The sequence below is a fragment of the Macrotis lagotis genome, chromosome 2, assembly GCF_037893015.1.
Source record: "Macrotis lagotis isolate mMagLag1 chromosome 2, bilby.v1.9.chrom.fasta, whole genome shotgun sequence".
NCBI classification, from domain to species: Eukaryota; Metazoa; Chordata; class Mammalia; order Peramelemorphia; family Peramelidae; genus Macrotis; species Macrotis lagotis.
In genome coordinates, this window is record NC_133659.1 from 31,289,606 (window position 1) to 31,305,964 (window position 16,359).

A 16,359-nucleotide genomic window follows, 5' to 3' on the forward strand; every position below is an offset into this window, starting at 1 on the left:
GAGAAAGAACTCTAACAATGGGTTTTGCCAAAGTAGAGTGAGTGGGTTATCCCCAGGGCTAGTGGACTCTTCCTTAACTGGACTTCTCCAAGCAAAGACACAATCACTTAGATGGCCACATGCAAGCGGTGCTTCATTTCATATACAAGTTAGACTCTTAAATTTTATCATTGTGGGAAGAACAACATGAAACACTTTTTCAAATAATCAAGGAATGGTTTGAGGGACTAGGAAGTTTCAGAAAATAATGAAATACCCAAGCCTTGGATCTAGAGATTGAGATAGATCAAGGTAGATGAGAGGGCTCCCCAGGAAGCTGCCAGAAACCCAAACTCAGAGTTCAAATTGACCCAAAGTCCTTCATGGAGTGGGGGGGATTGGAAGGTTTGGAAGGAAGACTAATCCCATAAGAATAGACCCATGGTGGATGACAATGACCTCCCCCAAACTCTGCCAATGGGGTAGGCCTTGGAGTCAACCATAGGAATCTAATCATTGGACATGAGATTTTAGTCTTTCAAGATTCCCTAGAGATTATTTTTTCTAATTTTTCCAATTCCCTTATTATATATAAATGAAGAAACTGAAGTCCAGAAAAAGGAAGAGACTGGCATGGTCACACCATTAATAAGTGGTAGGTCCTGACAGGATCCCTGCAGCCCCTGGCACACTTCTCAGCCAAGCCCAGGGCTCACCATTGGATGGTATCACGATTTCCCAAAATTTCCTGGATCTCCTCCCGGCATCGCTGTTGGTGCTCTGGGTGGAGAGCTATGCAATACAAGAACCAGGAGATGGCACTGGTGGTGGTATCATGACCCTCAAACATGAATGTGTCCACCTCAGCTCGTAGGTCTGCATCTGATAGCTGAGTCTTGCTCTCATCCTTCAGGAAGGAATGGAGGTAACAAAAATGGATGGATAACACAATGAGAAGGATTTAAAGTAAACTTCAGGCACAACTTGCCCTCAATAAAACTGTTAAATAGTAGAAAAAGGACCTGAGTAAGAGGGAAATGGGATCATCTTTTTTGATAGGTACTGGAGGATGAACTATCCTTCTACTTGACTTGCCCTCTTATGCAATTTAGAACTAAAAAGGGTACGAGAGACCTTTGAGTCAAATCTCATTCTTCAGAGGTAGAAAGTGAGGCCCACATCAGAGAAGTGATTTGCTCAATGTCACATGGGTGGCAAGTGTCCAAGTCAGAATTTGAACCCAGGCCTTTTGATACCAAATCCAGCACCCTTTCTAATAACATATTATATTCTTTTTCACTCTAGCTATATGGATCCTATGTACCAATCAAAGTCAAGTTCAAATAACCCATCCCTGCCCAGCTGCCCCAGGAAGCCTTGGGTAGACAATCCCTTTCCCCACTGATGTCTCCTTTTATTTGATGAATGAGCAATTGCACAAGGACAGAAGTAGGAACAGGAGACAGATAGACACTACTTGTAGTAAGGAGGTTGGAGAGCCCTAAAGATCTACTTTGACTTTCCCTAAATTCAGCCCCAGATGAATCCATCCCTTAGAAGTCCATCAAACTCACTCCAGCCCCAAGAAGAATGTCCAAGAAGTCCAGGCGTTTTTTCCCCTGGATCTTCTCCTGTTCTTCCTCCTCCTTCAGAGCAGCCTTTCTGGCCTTAATAACCTTGTCTGTAGAAGGAAATCACTATTAGTAATGGTAATGGAGGGAGAAATCGTGTGTTCAAGTACCCAACTTGCAAAAAAAAAAAAGGGAAACTAAATCCTAGAAGGGAAATGATTGATTTAAGGTCATAAAATCAATGGAATGGGTGGAAGAACCTGGTCTGCCAGACTCCTCCCAGGACTCTTTCCTTTAAATATATTCCTTAGGGTTATAGATGCCTCAGCCAAGCCCTCACTCCAGTGAGCACTGAAAGTAATCTCTAACCCTTACTCTAGTTAGCTGGAGATAGAAGACCTGATTTTTTCCTAAAGGAGCTCTAATTCTCTAAGCCACTGAACGAGAAGGAAAGAACACTTAAATGAACAAAGAACTTCATAACTGGAAGAGTAAATGGGCAAGACAGAGGAAACTGGGTGATTCATTTTTCTCCTGCACCACACCCTCTTCTGTATTGAAATGCTGGGATCCTTAGGGAGAAACTATTGCTACATTTTAGAGTTTGCATTCCAAAATTGGAATAGACTGACAATCCCAGACTTAAAGAGAACAAATTTCAAAGGGTTCAAATAAAAAAAATGGCTTTCATGTTCTAAAATTTCAAGGGGTAGGGGTGGCTAGGTGGCGCAGTGGATAGAGCATTGGCCCTGGAGTCAGGAGTACCTGAGTTCAAATGTGACCTTAGACATTTAATAATTACCTAGCTGTGTGGCCTTGGGCAAGCCACTTAACCCCATTGCCTTGCAAAAAACCCCTAAAAAATAAAAAAAATAAAATTTCAAGGGAAAGTCATTCCAAGAGGAGTTGGAGGCTTTTGGGAATAGAATCCTAAAGACAAAAGTGAACTAGTTCTAATTTAAAAAAAAAAAAAGGGAGAATGCTACTTAAGTAGAACACTGTGGATGCAAGTAAAGAGACATGTGTATAGGATAGATCATGCTACATTGGTTCATCTTTACAAGAATAGTTAAATTGATAAGATTTTAGATTCACTGAAGATTTGGAGAAAGTAAATAAGATAAAAGGATGAGGGGAGCATAAATTCATGGTCCTCATTTGGTTAGGGAAGGGGTTGAGGACAGGAGGCCAAGGATCACAAAAAGACACCACTTGATGGAGGATAATGAGGAATAGCCATTGGGGCTACCAAGCGGGTAATGTGCTTGAGACAAAAGAAAGAAGGAAATGAAAAAAAAAGATGGGAAGAAAAGAAGTAAAAAAGGAAGGGAGGGAGGGAGGGTGGGAGAAGGAGGATTAAAAGAAGGGCAATTCCAGGCTGGAGACATACCAGTGTAGTCATGAGCAACCTTGCAGGCCTGTAGAAACTTCCTTCCATGACTAGTGAACCAGTAATAGTAGAAGTCATTGTGATAGTGGAAAACTGCCATTCGCTGTTGCATCAACAAAGTGAGTTTCCCAATGGCCTGACAGTAACTGGTATCACTGCAGAGGTTAAGAAAAGGAAGAAGTGAGGCAATGACATGGGAAAAAGTGATGACTGTGTTTTAATATTTTGAGGAGGCATTCTCCCCACACCCTGAAATTGGATGACCAAGCTCTGCACTTGGGAGAAGGGGGTATCAAAGTCCCATATCTGCCATCAAGACCCTTACCATCTAGATCTCAGTGGTGCTTTCCTGTGGTGTTTGAGTCTCTCTTCCTCAAATAAGGGGTTCCCCAGGGCAGAGTTGTTTCCTCTCAGACCATGGACTTACTCTCTAGGAGTAAGGCAAAGGCAGTACCCCTAGGACAGTCAGGGCCCCTTCCCTAACCTCTGTGACTGGTTCTCACTAGACCTTCCAAAGATACATTTCATCAGAGAGTCCAGAGCCATGTGACCCACATCTGGGAAGATGTTCACACACTTGTCCGACTGAATCTTCTTGTCCCATTTGTCCTGAAAAAGACAGAAAATCAAAGACTCAAGTCCCATAGACCCTCAGGACTTGTTCCCAAGGCTCAACCCCCTTCCTGCACCCCTTTCCAAAAGAAACAGCATCCTTCTTGGATCTATTCCAAAGGACATTCTGTCCAGTGCAGACTAGAGACCCCAAGCTAGCCCAGTCTTAATTTTATCCCCACAGGAAGGCATAAGGATCAGAACAAGGCTTCAAGAAGTCTCTCACCAGCATAACTTTGGTAGACCCAACAAACACATCCACATATGGCTTCAGGACCTCTGAGTGAAAGGCAGGGGTGAGCAGTTTCCGGTGCTGAAACCACTTGGGCCCATCCAGGACCAGTAGTCCCCTCCCTGGGATGGGGAAAGAACACATGAAAGAGTAGCACCTCTTCATCAGGTTAGTCTTTTCCTGTCCAGGATCCAAGCACATGGAAACCTGGAAAGAGACAATGAGCCTGTCCCCCTTCTCAGAGCACACAGTCAGTCCTCACTAAAGTGGAAATTGAAAGGGTTTTCTGAAAACCTTAGTCATGGAATAAGCCTTCATTGAGGAGACTTAATCTACTTAAGAAAACACAGAAAGAGAATGAAAGAATAGAAATGCTGAGATCTGAGCCACAGAACACAGAATGTTCAAAATTTGAAGGAACTTTAGAATACATCCCTATGGGGATAGAAGAACAAAACTCATGTTTTCTCCATAGAAACTCCTCCAAATCTCCACATTTGAGCAATCTACATTCTCTTGGGGGATGTGGAAAGTATCAATCAACCAATCAATCAATAAATATTTATTAAACACCTACTATGTGCCAGAAAAAAGAGACCTTGCCCTTAAGGAACTTGGGCAATCAAATGGATTGCAATTACACCAGAAAACCAAAGAAGTAAATGCAAGATGATAGGAGAGGAAGAAACCTGAAAGGATCAGAAAAGGTTTCCCATGGAAGGTGCCATGGAAGCCAAGTAGAGAAGGAGACTGAGGATTCCAAGAGGTGGAAATGAGAAAAAGTCTTCTTGGTATTGGGGCCAGCTTATGCAAAAGTATGGACACAGTCAATCATCAATATTCACACATTTGACTTTATTGACTTCCAGTATACTCATGATTTTATTAACAATTGTAATTTCACTTTTATATTGGCAACCACACACATTCACAACCATATACTATAGATTAAAATGAGTTGTGATGTATACAGGCTTGTAGCGACACTGGTACCCTACTAGGTACTACTGTTGTTCAATCTACATTATAAAGACCTTATTCATTTGTTGCATTTTTTCATGGTTTGCCTTCAAAACTCAAGTTTTGTGTTGCAATCAAGTCCTCAAAGCATTGTGCAAATTCAGTGAAGGGGCTGAGTGAGAAAATCAAAATTAGATAAAGTTCACATTAGAAAGTCTGCAGTCGCTCTGAGCCCTGAGTTTAGAGTCAACGAAGCAATGGTGAGTTAAATCTGCAAAAAGGAAGAGAGCATTCCTAAAATGTTCAAGAATATGCTCCCCAAAGTGCATATTGTTGGAATAAGTGTTTTGTAATAGAGAACTAAATGAAGAAAATCTAATCTTTTTCAATCTCCAGGGAAAGATTATACAAGTTTACTTGCAAAAATGCCTAACCCCTTATTTCCCATATGTTCAATGTATCAACATTTGCACTTTCTACTTTTGTGCCATTTTAGAAACCTTTCACCTCTCAAAAGTTGAGAACTAACTGTAGAATGGCAAGTACAGAGAAATGTTGGAAGAAATTTGGCCAGAATATATGCAGAGTGTGTGAAAGACTGAAAAGATTCCCTGTCACCCATTCACACACCCACCCCAAGCTGTTCTTAATTTCTTTGGTCACTTTGCTCCCAAGAATGCAATCTGCTTCATAGTTGTATCTTTGTGGTAATTGCTTAATAAATGATTGCTGATTGAGCATTTAAATTTGCTTTAGAGTCTAAAACTGGAGAGTTGATGCAATCACACATTCAATCTAATTCAATAGGTATTTGCTGAGAACTTGTTAGGGGAAAAATGGATATTTTGCTGCATGGAAATACAACAAGGGATATTGAGAAGTAGGCAAAGAAGGAGCAGAAGACCCAGAAAAGAGTATCATCATGAGTGCAAAGGAAAGAAAGACTATCCAGAAGGTGGGAGTGATCAACAGTCATGAAAGTCACTCAGAAATTTAGCAAGTTGAGGATTGAAAAAGCCCATTAGATATAATATTTAAGAAGAGAGCATTGGTAATCTCAAAAAAAATAAGTTCAAATGGAGTGAAAGGGTCAGAAGTTATTGCAAGGTTTTAAAGGTAAATAAAAACAGTAGGGGGGTAGATGTAAAAGGGAAGATATAAGAAGGTATAAATAGTGTCACAGATATGAACAGAGATTAAATACAGAGAGCCAGACCTCAGGATATCCTGCAGCCTGAGATAATCAATTGGCAGACTGTACTGATAATATTTCACATAGCTATCATTCTTCACAACCACTCGGTGGGGAACAAATTACATAATATGGTGCAACTTCTCTGGACTCTAAGTTCAAGTGTGCAAAGTCAGTGAAGTGGCTTTATGAGAAAATCAAACTTGGACAAAGTTTACATTAGAATGTCTGCAGTTGCTCTGAGCCCTGAGTTCATTCCTCTGTTTTATAGGAGGCCCAGAGAGGGGAGGAGTCTTGCCCAAGATCACGTGATAGTGTAGGGCTAGGACCCAGGTTTCCTGAGCTCCTATTTAAGGCTTTTGTTCAAGCTTAGATAGACACCATATTTGTGATTTACCTCCTCAGGAAAACTAGGAGCTCCTGGTAAGCAAGAGCCCAATCTCCGCCTGGTCAAGTCCAGAATTTGGCATAGGGTGATGAGTGCAAGTGGGCTGAGGACTCAAAGACTGTGTGATGGGCAGGCAGAAGTAGAAGGAATTGGATACTCCTTTCCCCAGACTCAGATATCCCATTATTCAGATATGCACTTTGGCTTTTTCTACCCTATCCAAGGTGGATGAGAAAGTTAGGAGAGGCAGAGAAATCAAACTCACCAATCCATGGTAAGAAGAAACCATATATGTCAAAGGCCTTGGGATCTGTAGAGTTAAAAAAAAAAAAGGTGCAGTCAGAGAAAACTCTCCCAAACCATCAGCTAGCAGGATCAGGCTAGCAGAGAACAGGAAAATCCTTGTCCTTACCCTGAGGATGAAAGGTCTAGTATCTTGAAAGCCCAAAGGTTGAGAAACATCATATCTCATGGGTGGGAGGATTTCCAGAAATCACTGAATCCAATCCAATGCCCAAGGAAGAAGCTCCTTTCCCACATCCATGACAAGTAACCATCCTTCCTTGACTTCAGAATCTTTAGTTAGGAGCTTCCACCTCTTCCACACATCCCTTGGAAGCCCATTCCCCTGAGAATTAATTCTAATTCTTAGGAAGTTTTTCTTGATTACTGTACTGTTCCTTTAAGGTTGTTGGCTTGGGATTAGATGATAAACAACCTAAAGTCAAAGGCTGTTCTTGCCTTTCTTTAAGCCCTAGCCCTTAGCACTATATTTGGAATATGACAAACACTGGATAAATACTTAAACAAATGCTGTTGACTTGCTTCTGAACTAAGCCTGCTCAGAAACCATGAGAGTACAGTTCTTGAAATACTTTTCTGATTGAATTCTGAGTTGTGTGTTCTTGAGTTTTGATGTGACAAGCTTTTAAAGCAAATAAAAAATACAATCAATTTCCATAATTAGGATAACATTTAGCTTTACATCTGGGGAAATATGAAACACAGAGTTGTCGTATTATTATGGGACAAATGTAATCCATTTGACTGCAATCTAACCCAGAACAGAAATATAATCAGAGGCAGGAACAGAAAGAAGAAAGGTGTGAGAGAGAGGAAGACAGTATAGGGGAAGGGGAAGGAGACAGTCAAGTTCCAGAACTTTGTCAGCTACACTGGCCTAAATGTTGTCCAGTAAGGTATTAATCAAGTATAGTTTCAACTGAACTTATTAGTTGAAGTAATTTTTCAATACAGAAATTCTATTCACCAAGTAACTTTTATGAACAGTTGCTGAGACAGAAAGAATATAGTTCCAAAGTTGTAAGATACCATGAGCACATGAATTTCCTGTGTTTATATGCCTCATTGGCAGACTTCTGTGTATGTGGCCACTCTTGCCAATCAATATTGATTGTTTATATGAGAATATGAGACACAGGGTTTGTATAGATTGTAATATATTTATTTGTCTTAATATTATCATCAATGTTTCTTTTGCCTTATTATCAATTCAGTTAGTTGAACCATGGACAATAAAATAAGTCATTCTGAGTGTCTAAGGCTTCAAATAGAAATGTACGGTAGATACTAAAGAGTGCTATATAGGAGGGTGAATTTATCACTTAATAGTTATCTATCGGAATCTGAGAAAATTGTATCTAAGAACAAAGTAGTTCATATGAGAAGCTAGGGAGTGATATTACCAGCCCAGAGACGAAGTAGGTGTTCATATGCCTATGTGAGAGATATGAGAAGCTACAAGGTGGGTAGATCACTCCATGTACCTGCCATATTAACATCCAGATGAAAGCTGCCTTCCTACAACTCCTTCTCCTCTACTGTTCTTATTTCACCTCCAAGTAGAGCTGAACTGGTCCATCTTCTATATGCGAGCTCTTCAAATTCTTGAAGAAAGTTATAGTTTCATATCTAAAACTATTCCCATCTAAACACCGCCAATGAAGGCTGTTATATTGTTGTTCAGTCAATATTCAATCTTGTTCAATTCTCTGTGGTCCCATTTGGGGTTTTCTTGGCAAAGTGATGCCAGGGTCCAGCCTCTGCAGCAGCTTAGAGACCCTGGCTCCCAACAAAGTGATATGCCATTTCTTTCTCCATCTCATTTTTGCAAATGAGGAAACAGAAGCAAACAGGATTAAGTGACTTGCCCAAGTCTATTAAGTGTCTGAAACCAGAGTTGAACTCAGGAAGATGAGTCTGTGCTACCTAGCTGCCCCTTCCAATTAATAGGATCATATTTAGAAGAGATACTGGGGACTGTTTCAAATTACATATTTTACTGTTGAGGAAAGTAAGACCTCAAGTGGTTTAAGTAACATCTAAATTCGTACAAGCAATGCCAAAGGCAAGATTTAAACTCAGTTCCTCAGACTCTTAATCCAATACTTTTCCCACACTATAACCATATATATTGAAGTCACAGCCCTTCACCAACCCAGTTACCCTCCTCTAGACACTCATCTTTGTTCTTTCCAAGTTGTAGTGCCCAAGAACTGAATACAAGGCCTTCTATGGAGTCCTATGAAGGTAGAGGACAAAGAAACTGTCATCTTCTTAATCCTAGAGGCTCTGCCTTTCAATGTAATCGTGCTTTATATTAGTTTTCTTGGTGACCACATCCCTCACAACAAGCATGCAGTCCACAACCTCTAGTTCAGATGAACTGTTATCAAGCCATGCTCTCTTTTACCTGCAAGGGTGCTATTTTTTCTTTAAGTCAAGTATTATATTATATATTTACCTCTATTATATTTATCTTATATTCTACCCAACATTTATATATCTTAATATTTTTTGGATTCTTGACTTTATTGTCCCCTGTACTAACTCTCCCTCTCAACTTTGATGGGCTTGCCATCAATACCTTTTATCCAAGTAATGAAAAAAAAAAGCATGAAGCTTCCCTGGGTCAATAATAGATCTCAGAGGGGTGCTATGAGACACCTTTGGCATTAACAACTACCAAATCATGAGGCAGGAAAAAAAAATCATGTGGTAGGAAGAAAAGTTGTGCATTTAGAAAAAGAGATATGGGTTAAAAATTCTAATTCTGTTGCTTACTATCTGAATGGACGTTATGCAAGTCATTCTAATACCTATGTCTTCATGGGGGGTGGCAGGGGGGAGGGAAGATGAGGAAGTAGGATTCAATGATCTCTGTAGTCCCTGGATTCTAGATATAAATCTATGAGCCTATGAGATGTCTAGTTCAAAATTCATAATCCTATAACTAAAGTTAGTTTCACCCATTCAGCTCTGAATACACCTAACTGGACTGTAACCTATCCCACATTTCCCCAACCCATGTACAAGAGAAACATTAGGCAAACTGACAGATGTTTTGATGAAATTCAGCTTAATTATGTCTAGTATCCCTCAGATTCAAATAAATGTGACTAAATTTGATGAGCAATTTTAAACTTCAATTATGGGCAAGGAACTGTCCTAGGTGCTAGACATACAAAGTGAAGTCATTGATCCATATTTTATATTTACCTATGAGGATACAATATCTATGTAGATATGGAAATTCTGAACAATTTGAAAAGGAAAAGCATACTAACAGCTTCTGGGAGGTCAGGGATGGTCTCCAATAGAAAATTACAATGGAAATAAGCATTGAAGGAAGGTAAAGATTCTAAGTGGTTTAGAACCTTAAATGCTGAGCATTTCAAGCATAGAAAAAAATTCTTCCAAAGACCCTGTAGGAAAGGGGCCATCAGTAGGAAAGGGGCCAGGAGATGAGGAGAGAATTAAAAATAAGAGAGGGGATTGTCAAAGGGAAAAATTCTTGAAAGAGATGAGAAAGGATAGGATCAAGAGAATAAACAGAAGACTTGGACCTGCCAAGAAGAAGATTTACATCTTCATCAGAGATTGGAGCTAAGGAGGAAAGAACAAAAGATGAAGTATTTAAAGTGGTATATAGAATAGGAAGAGCATAACAGATGACTGCTTTTTTCACTAAAAGAGAAAAATAAGTCTTTTGTTGGTCAGGAATAGCATAGTAAGTTTAAGAAGAGAGCAGAAGCTTTAGAATAGCTGTAGGCGAAGGGAGTGTTATGGGTCAGTCACTAAAAATAAAAGGATTGTTATCAAATGTTATCAAATCCCATTAAGATTAGACACCCCAGTTAGACACCACAAATTAGACAAATTTGTAGTAGACTCTGTCAGCACATTTGTGTGATTTCATTGGTGTCAATCGGTAGTACTCAAGTCAAAGTGGAGAAGATGTCTGGGAAGGGTAACTCAGAAGTTAGAGTTAGTGAGGCATAAGCAGAAGTTGTAGGTCTCATTTTTCATGATGAAAAGTTGGACTGATTAAGTATGGGGACAAGAGTACAAAGGGAGAAAAGTGAATCCTAGAACATGGGTGGTAGACTGTGAGAGCCAAAAAGGGATGAGTGTCACAATCAATTTAGGTGAAACTGAGGCAAAATGTGAGGGAGAAGAATAAGATATAGTTTGGAAGAAGAATTTCAGAGATAATCAGTCAAGAGAAACTAGTAGTTATTTGTTATGTCCTATGTGCTCGACATTGTGTTAATAGCTACTTGGAAGTAGAACATTTCTGAGTGATGATGAGATGGAGAGTGCTCATCTCTGTTTGGAACTGAAATAGATGGTCTACCAATCTAGGAGCCCTGTCAAAAACAAATCAAGATTTGTCTGGCATGGCCTATTCTTGACAAGGCCACGTTGGCTCTTAGCGATCACTATTCCTTTTCCAGATTTTTACTGACCACCTTTGTAATAGTGCATTCCATAATATTGAGAAGTATTGAAATCAAGCTCACTGCCTTATAACTTGTAGACTATATTCTATTCTTATTGTAGTTTTAAAAAGCTGTGACTTTCCCTTTCTCCTCATCTGTAGTACTTCACCCATTTTCCTCAATTCCAAAAAAAAAAACATTACCAATGTTAATATTCATATATATACCAGTTCTCTTAGTATCCTGTCAGGAAAATTGCCTAAGATTGATTATTTGACCTTAGTAAAAGCATCTAGGCACTGTCTTAATCTCCCTACTTATCTTGGTCTTCAATTCTTTATTTCCCATTTTTTTGACCTTTTTCAGTCCACAGGCTATTCTTTTTATCAGAGAAAACATAAACCCTAATGACAATGATCACACATTTACTACTTCACCCACTTGTGCTCTATCACCATTGCCCCATCCCATTCTCTTTCTCCATTCATTCTTTCCCATATTTGCCCTTCTGGTTTTCCCTTAGATCTCATTGGGAAGTTTTACATTTCCTCACCTCCTCGACTATAGACAGCCTTGGTGTAGTCAGGATCATAGATGTTCAGGAAACCAATAAAATTTCCCATCCACAGCTGGTGTGCACAGGGGTAAGTGTTGGCCCAGGACACAACTGTGTCCAATCCTCCTTCCTCCTTGATCTGTATTTAGGGAAGGGGGAAGGGAATAAAGGACATGGAGACCATATTATTGGAAGTAAAGGAAAGAGAAAAACAAATTCCGACAAGTTAGAGGATTCTATACATATTATGACAGGTAGTAGTAGTACTTTCAGTCACCACAAATTATCTGTCACAACAAAGAAAGAAATGTAAGGGAAAGATGGAGGAAGAAGTTCTGGGAAAAGTGGGAGTGTAAGGGAAAGATGTGGGAAGAAGATATGGGAAGGAAAAGGTAAAAAAGATGGAAAAGGAAGTAAGGGAAACTAAAAATAGAAAGGGATAGAAATGAGGAAAGTAGTAATCACAGAATGATAGAATTTGAATTGCAAGTGATATCATCAGTCATACCTTAAAAGAAAGGTTCTAAAACATCAATAAAGCATCCTACCAAATGATCATTCAGTTGAAACCTGCTTTGAAGACCTTCAGGGATGATCAGCCCACTACCTCCCAACATAGCCCTTTCTACATTTGAATAACTTTGTTAGGAATTTTTCCCTTTTTTAAAGTTAGATTTGTCTTTTTAAACCTTTACCTATTTCCCCTAGCTGCACAACCTTCTACATAACAACCTTTCAATTACATAAAGACAACTATTTTCCTGTACCTTTTCTTTCTAAGTTGAACATTCCCACCCCTTTTTTTCAGGGTATGAATATAAGGATGTTGATGAATCTAGTTGGTCTTCTTTGATTACTTACCAGTTCATTAATAGCCTTTCTAGAAGGCAGTGTCTGAAACTGAACACAATATTTCAAATGTAGACTGAGCAGGACATAGTATAGTGGAACTATCATCTCCCTTATTTATAAGTCCTCTTCCTTACTTAATGTAACTGAAAACCACAAAATTTTTGGCTTCCATAGCATCATGCTGACTTGTATCAAACATTGTAGTACACTAAAATTCCCGAAACTTTTTCAGACAAACACATCTGCTCAACCCCCTGCTCCCCATAATCTTGTACTTGTGATATTAACTTTTTGTACCAATCGATGACTTTCATTTGTCCTTATTATATTTAATCTTTTAACATTTAGTCCTATGTCCAACCTTGTCAAGATCTTTTAGGGGTTAAATCTGTCATCCAGTGTGTTAGTTAATCCTTCTTAGCTTTCTATCATTGATATATTTTTAAAGGATATCATCTAGTTTTTATCCAAATCATTTGTATAAATGTTAAACAGCATATATCTCTAGGATACTCCAATGAAGATCTACAATAAGTATCTATGGAGCCATTAATAACTACTTTAAATTCATCCATTTAGCCAGTTCTGAATCCACATATCAACCAACTCACATCTCCCCATTTTTCAGTATGAACTGCCTAATCAAATCCCATGCTAAAATCTAGGTAAATTATACCTACAGCAATCTGATTACTTTATCCACTAGTTCAATAACCCTATATAAAAAGAAAAAAATAGTCTGACATAAACTATCATGCTGTCAAGATGGTTTGCTGTGATCATCACTTCCTTTTGCAGATGTTCACTGATCTCTTTAATGATATGTGGCAAGAAATCAAAGTCAAGTTCCCTAAACTATAGTTTACAAATTTCATTCTCCTTCCTTTTTTGAAGATCAGTATAGTTAACCTTTTCCAGTACCTCTCATGTTCTCCATAATCATTTAGATTTTACTGGCAGAGGCTTAGAACTCTGGACAAAGGTCATGGCTCTCATGTTTTTCCAGTCACCATTGGTGCTTACACATCAGGGCTGCGTGCTTGCTCCCATGGTTTTTAGCATATTTACTGTGATGTTGTCAGACACCTTCAACAAGCCAAGAAATGATGAACATAGTGTTTACAGTCTGACAATTTCAGAAGAAATGCCAGGAAGAAAACAGAAGTCTATATGCAACATTCACCAATCTAACCAAGATCTCTGATACTATCAGTCATGAAGGCCTGTAGAACAATGGAGAGATTTTGTTGCCCAGAGAAATTCATCAGTATTATATACCAGCCTTATGTGCTTGCTTCCTTGGTTTTCAGTATGTTTCCTGTGATGTTGTCAGATGCCTTTAACAAGAACAAAAATAGCACCCAGGTCAGCTACTGCACTGATGATAGAATATTTAAGTTGAAAAGGCTACAGCCAAAACTGAAGGAGGATTGGTGTGTGATTTTTTTTTCATTCACAGATGATTGTGTGCTCAATGCCAAAGACTGAAATGCAACAGAATATGCATCTATCATCTACTATTTGTGCTAATTTTAAGTGTCTGACAATACCAAGACAATAGATTTTCTATCAGCTAATATCACACTATCCATAAAGGCAATCATTGCTTACGGCAAATGAAGAAATTTTAAATGTTGTGGATAAGTTCACTTATCTTGGCAAATCCTTTCCAGAGATGTCCACACACACACAACAAGCTTGACTCATACATTGCTAGGGTTAGCTCAGTATTTGGGAGACTGAAGGAAAATGTAGGAGAGAAGAAATATTAGACAGAATATCAAGCTGAATTTCCACAGAGTTGTTGTACTGACTTTATTGTTGCATGCTTGTGAAAACTAGACAGTCTATCAGCACCACTGCTTGCATTTGAATTGTCTTAGGAAGATTCTGAAGCTCACCTGACAAGAGAAGGTTTCCAGCATGCAGGTCCTTTCTCAAGTAGAAATGTCAACTATTCAAATTCTACTTCAGGGGCACCTAGGTGATGCAGTGGATAGAGCACCGGTCCTGGAGTCAGGAAGAATTCAAACCTGGCCTCAGACACTTAATATTTACTTAGCTGTGTGACCTTGGGCAAGTCACTTAACCCACTACCTTTCAAAACATCAAAATAACAAAAATTCTACTTCAGAGAACACGATAACAAGATACTGGTCCTGCTGTTTGAATCCCAAACATAGATTTGCCTATAAAACTATTTTACAAAGAATTTACACAAGACAAGCACTCACACAGAGATCAGAAGAAATGATACAAGAGCCCACTCACTCTTCCAAAGTATCAATGGTGAGACATGGAAATATGCTGGCACAGTTTTCCTGACTCTAAGCCCAGCACTCCAACCACAATGTCACCTAGTTAGCCAGCCAAAAAGTATGTGGAGTGCTTCACAATATAATTTCATCTTATCCCCTCAACAACATGTTTGCTTCACTTTCCTCAGCTGTAAGGTGAGCTGGAGAAGAAGGCACGTCACTCTAGCATCTTCATCAAGAAAATCCCAAATGGGATCACAGAGTCAGTCATTACTGAACAGAAGGTCAACAAATGCATTCCATCCTTTCTATTGAGGAATGGGAAAATATTAATAAATGTGAGGCAGAGGCATCAGGGAATGCTTCACGGAGAAGGGAACATCTGAACTGAGGCTTAGAGAAAGGGATTTAAAGAGTCAAACTGAGAAAAATCTTTCAAAGCAAGGGAGATGGCTTCTGCAAATGTTTAGGAGTGGGAGATGAGGGTTTTTTTAAATTCAGGGAGTGGTTAGAGGTTGAACATGGCAATAACAAAGAGTACACGAAGGGAATAATATGAAATAAGACTAGAAGAGTAATTACAAGGCAACTGGGGAATGGTGCCCCAGATTAAATACCAGCTTGAGTCATTCATATGTTATTTGAGAGCAACAAATTCATAGCTTGGAGGCAAAGTGGCACCATGATTAGACCTATACCTTAGATAGATTGTTCTGCGAGTTGTGTGGAGGATGGATTAAAAGGTGTGAATACTTAAGTTCAATTAGTCATTCTGTTAGGGGCATTGAACTAAGGAATAACTTATGAAATCTTATTTGATGAAAGTAGAGAGGGAAGAGAAGGGGGCCTAGGGTGAAGCCCATATATGTCCCTGCTTAGGAACCAAGACATGGGCACTGATTCATCAAAGAAAATTAAATCATCAATTTGAGAAGGAATAAATGAAAATATTCTACACAAGAAGTATTTTGAGATTGACTGAAAAGACTCAGTCATGCTTGATTAGGAGTGAGGCAGTCCAAATTCTAGTATTCAAGGCTGCAGATATAGGAGAGTGGTCGCACCAAGCTCTTAGAGGTGAGAAAGACTTCATGTTTCCTCTTCTTCCTGACCAGAGAACAATCTTACAAACATCAAAAAAAAGGACATAGACTTCTCATTGGAACAGCTGAAACAGCTGATAACTTTTAAGATCTATTAAGAACAAATGAACTATTCAGAGGAAGGGAGTTAAGCAACTCTCCAAAAAAGTTAGGCCTTCCCCTGCCCAATGGGATCATCAAGAAAGGGGAGAGAAGGACTTTGAGGAGCTGTGAATTACTGCCCTTTGCCACACATTCTCTAAATTTAAGTCTATTTTCAGTGTACACTTTGTTCTTAAAGAGGATCATGGTATCAGATAGATGATGCAATGAAATGCAAGAGAATTGGATTTAAGTGAGAGAGGGCTGTGGAAAGTCACCAGTGACTTTCTCTTCTGGAACCAGTTGGGTCCAATGGCAAGCTAACAAGACTTGGACACTGATCCAATAAAGAGGAATTAGAAGAAACAGTCAGCAACGAGATCTGACAACCAGCAGAGAGGAATAGTACAGAAGACAAAAGTCTACAAAATGTCTAGATGGGT

At 39.2% G+C, this 16,359-nt stretch overlaps 1 protein-coding gene across 1 annotated transcript in view; it reads right to left on the reverse strand.

Moving 5' to 3' along the window:
- Nucleotides 1-16,359, reverse strand: part of CYP4B1 (cytochrome P450 family 4 subfamily B member 1) — a 28,640-nt gene that overhangs the window by 11,209 nt on the left and 1,072 nt on the right. Inside the window, exons 2-8 of the mRNA XM_074221508.1 lie at nucleotides 11,620-11,761; nucleotides 6,590-6,634; nucleotides 3,779-3,906; nucleotides 3,425-3,549; nucleotides 2,941-3,095; nucleotides 1,554-1,660; nucleotides 696-886 (exon numbers count right to left, since the gene is read on the reverse strand). Coding sequence (XP_074077609.1) covers nucleotides 696-886; nucleotides 1,554-1,660; nucleotides 2,941-3,095; nucleotides 3,425-3,549; nucleotides 3,779-3,906; nucleotides 6,590-6,634; nucleotides 11,620-11,761 — 893 coding nt within the window. The remainder of the gene's footprint in view (nucleotides 1-695; nucleotides 887-1,553; nucleotides 1,661-2,940; nucleotides 3,096-3,424; nucleotides 3,550-3,778; nucleotides 3,907-6,589; nucleotides 6,635-11,619; nucleotides 11,762-16,359) is intronic.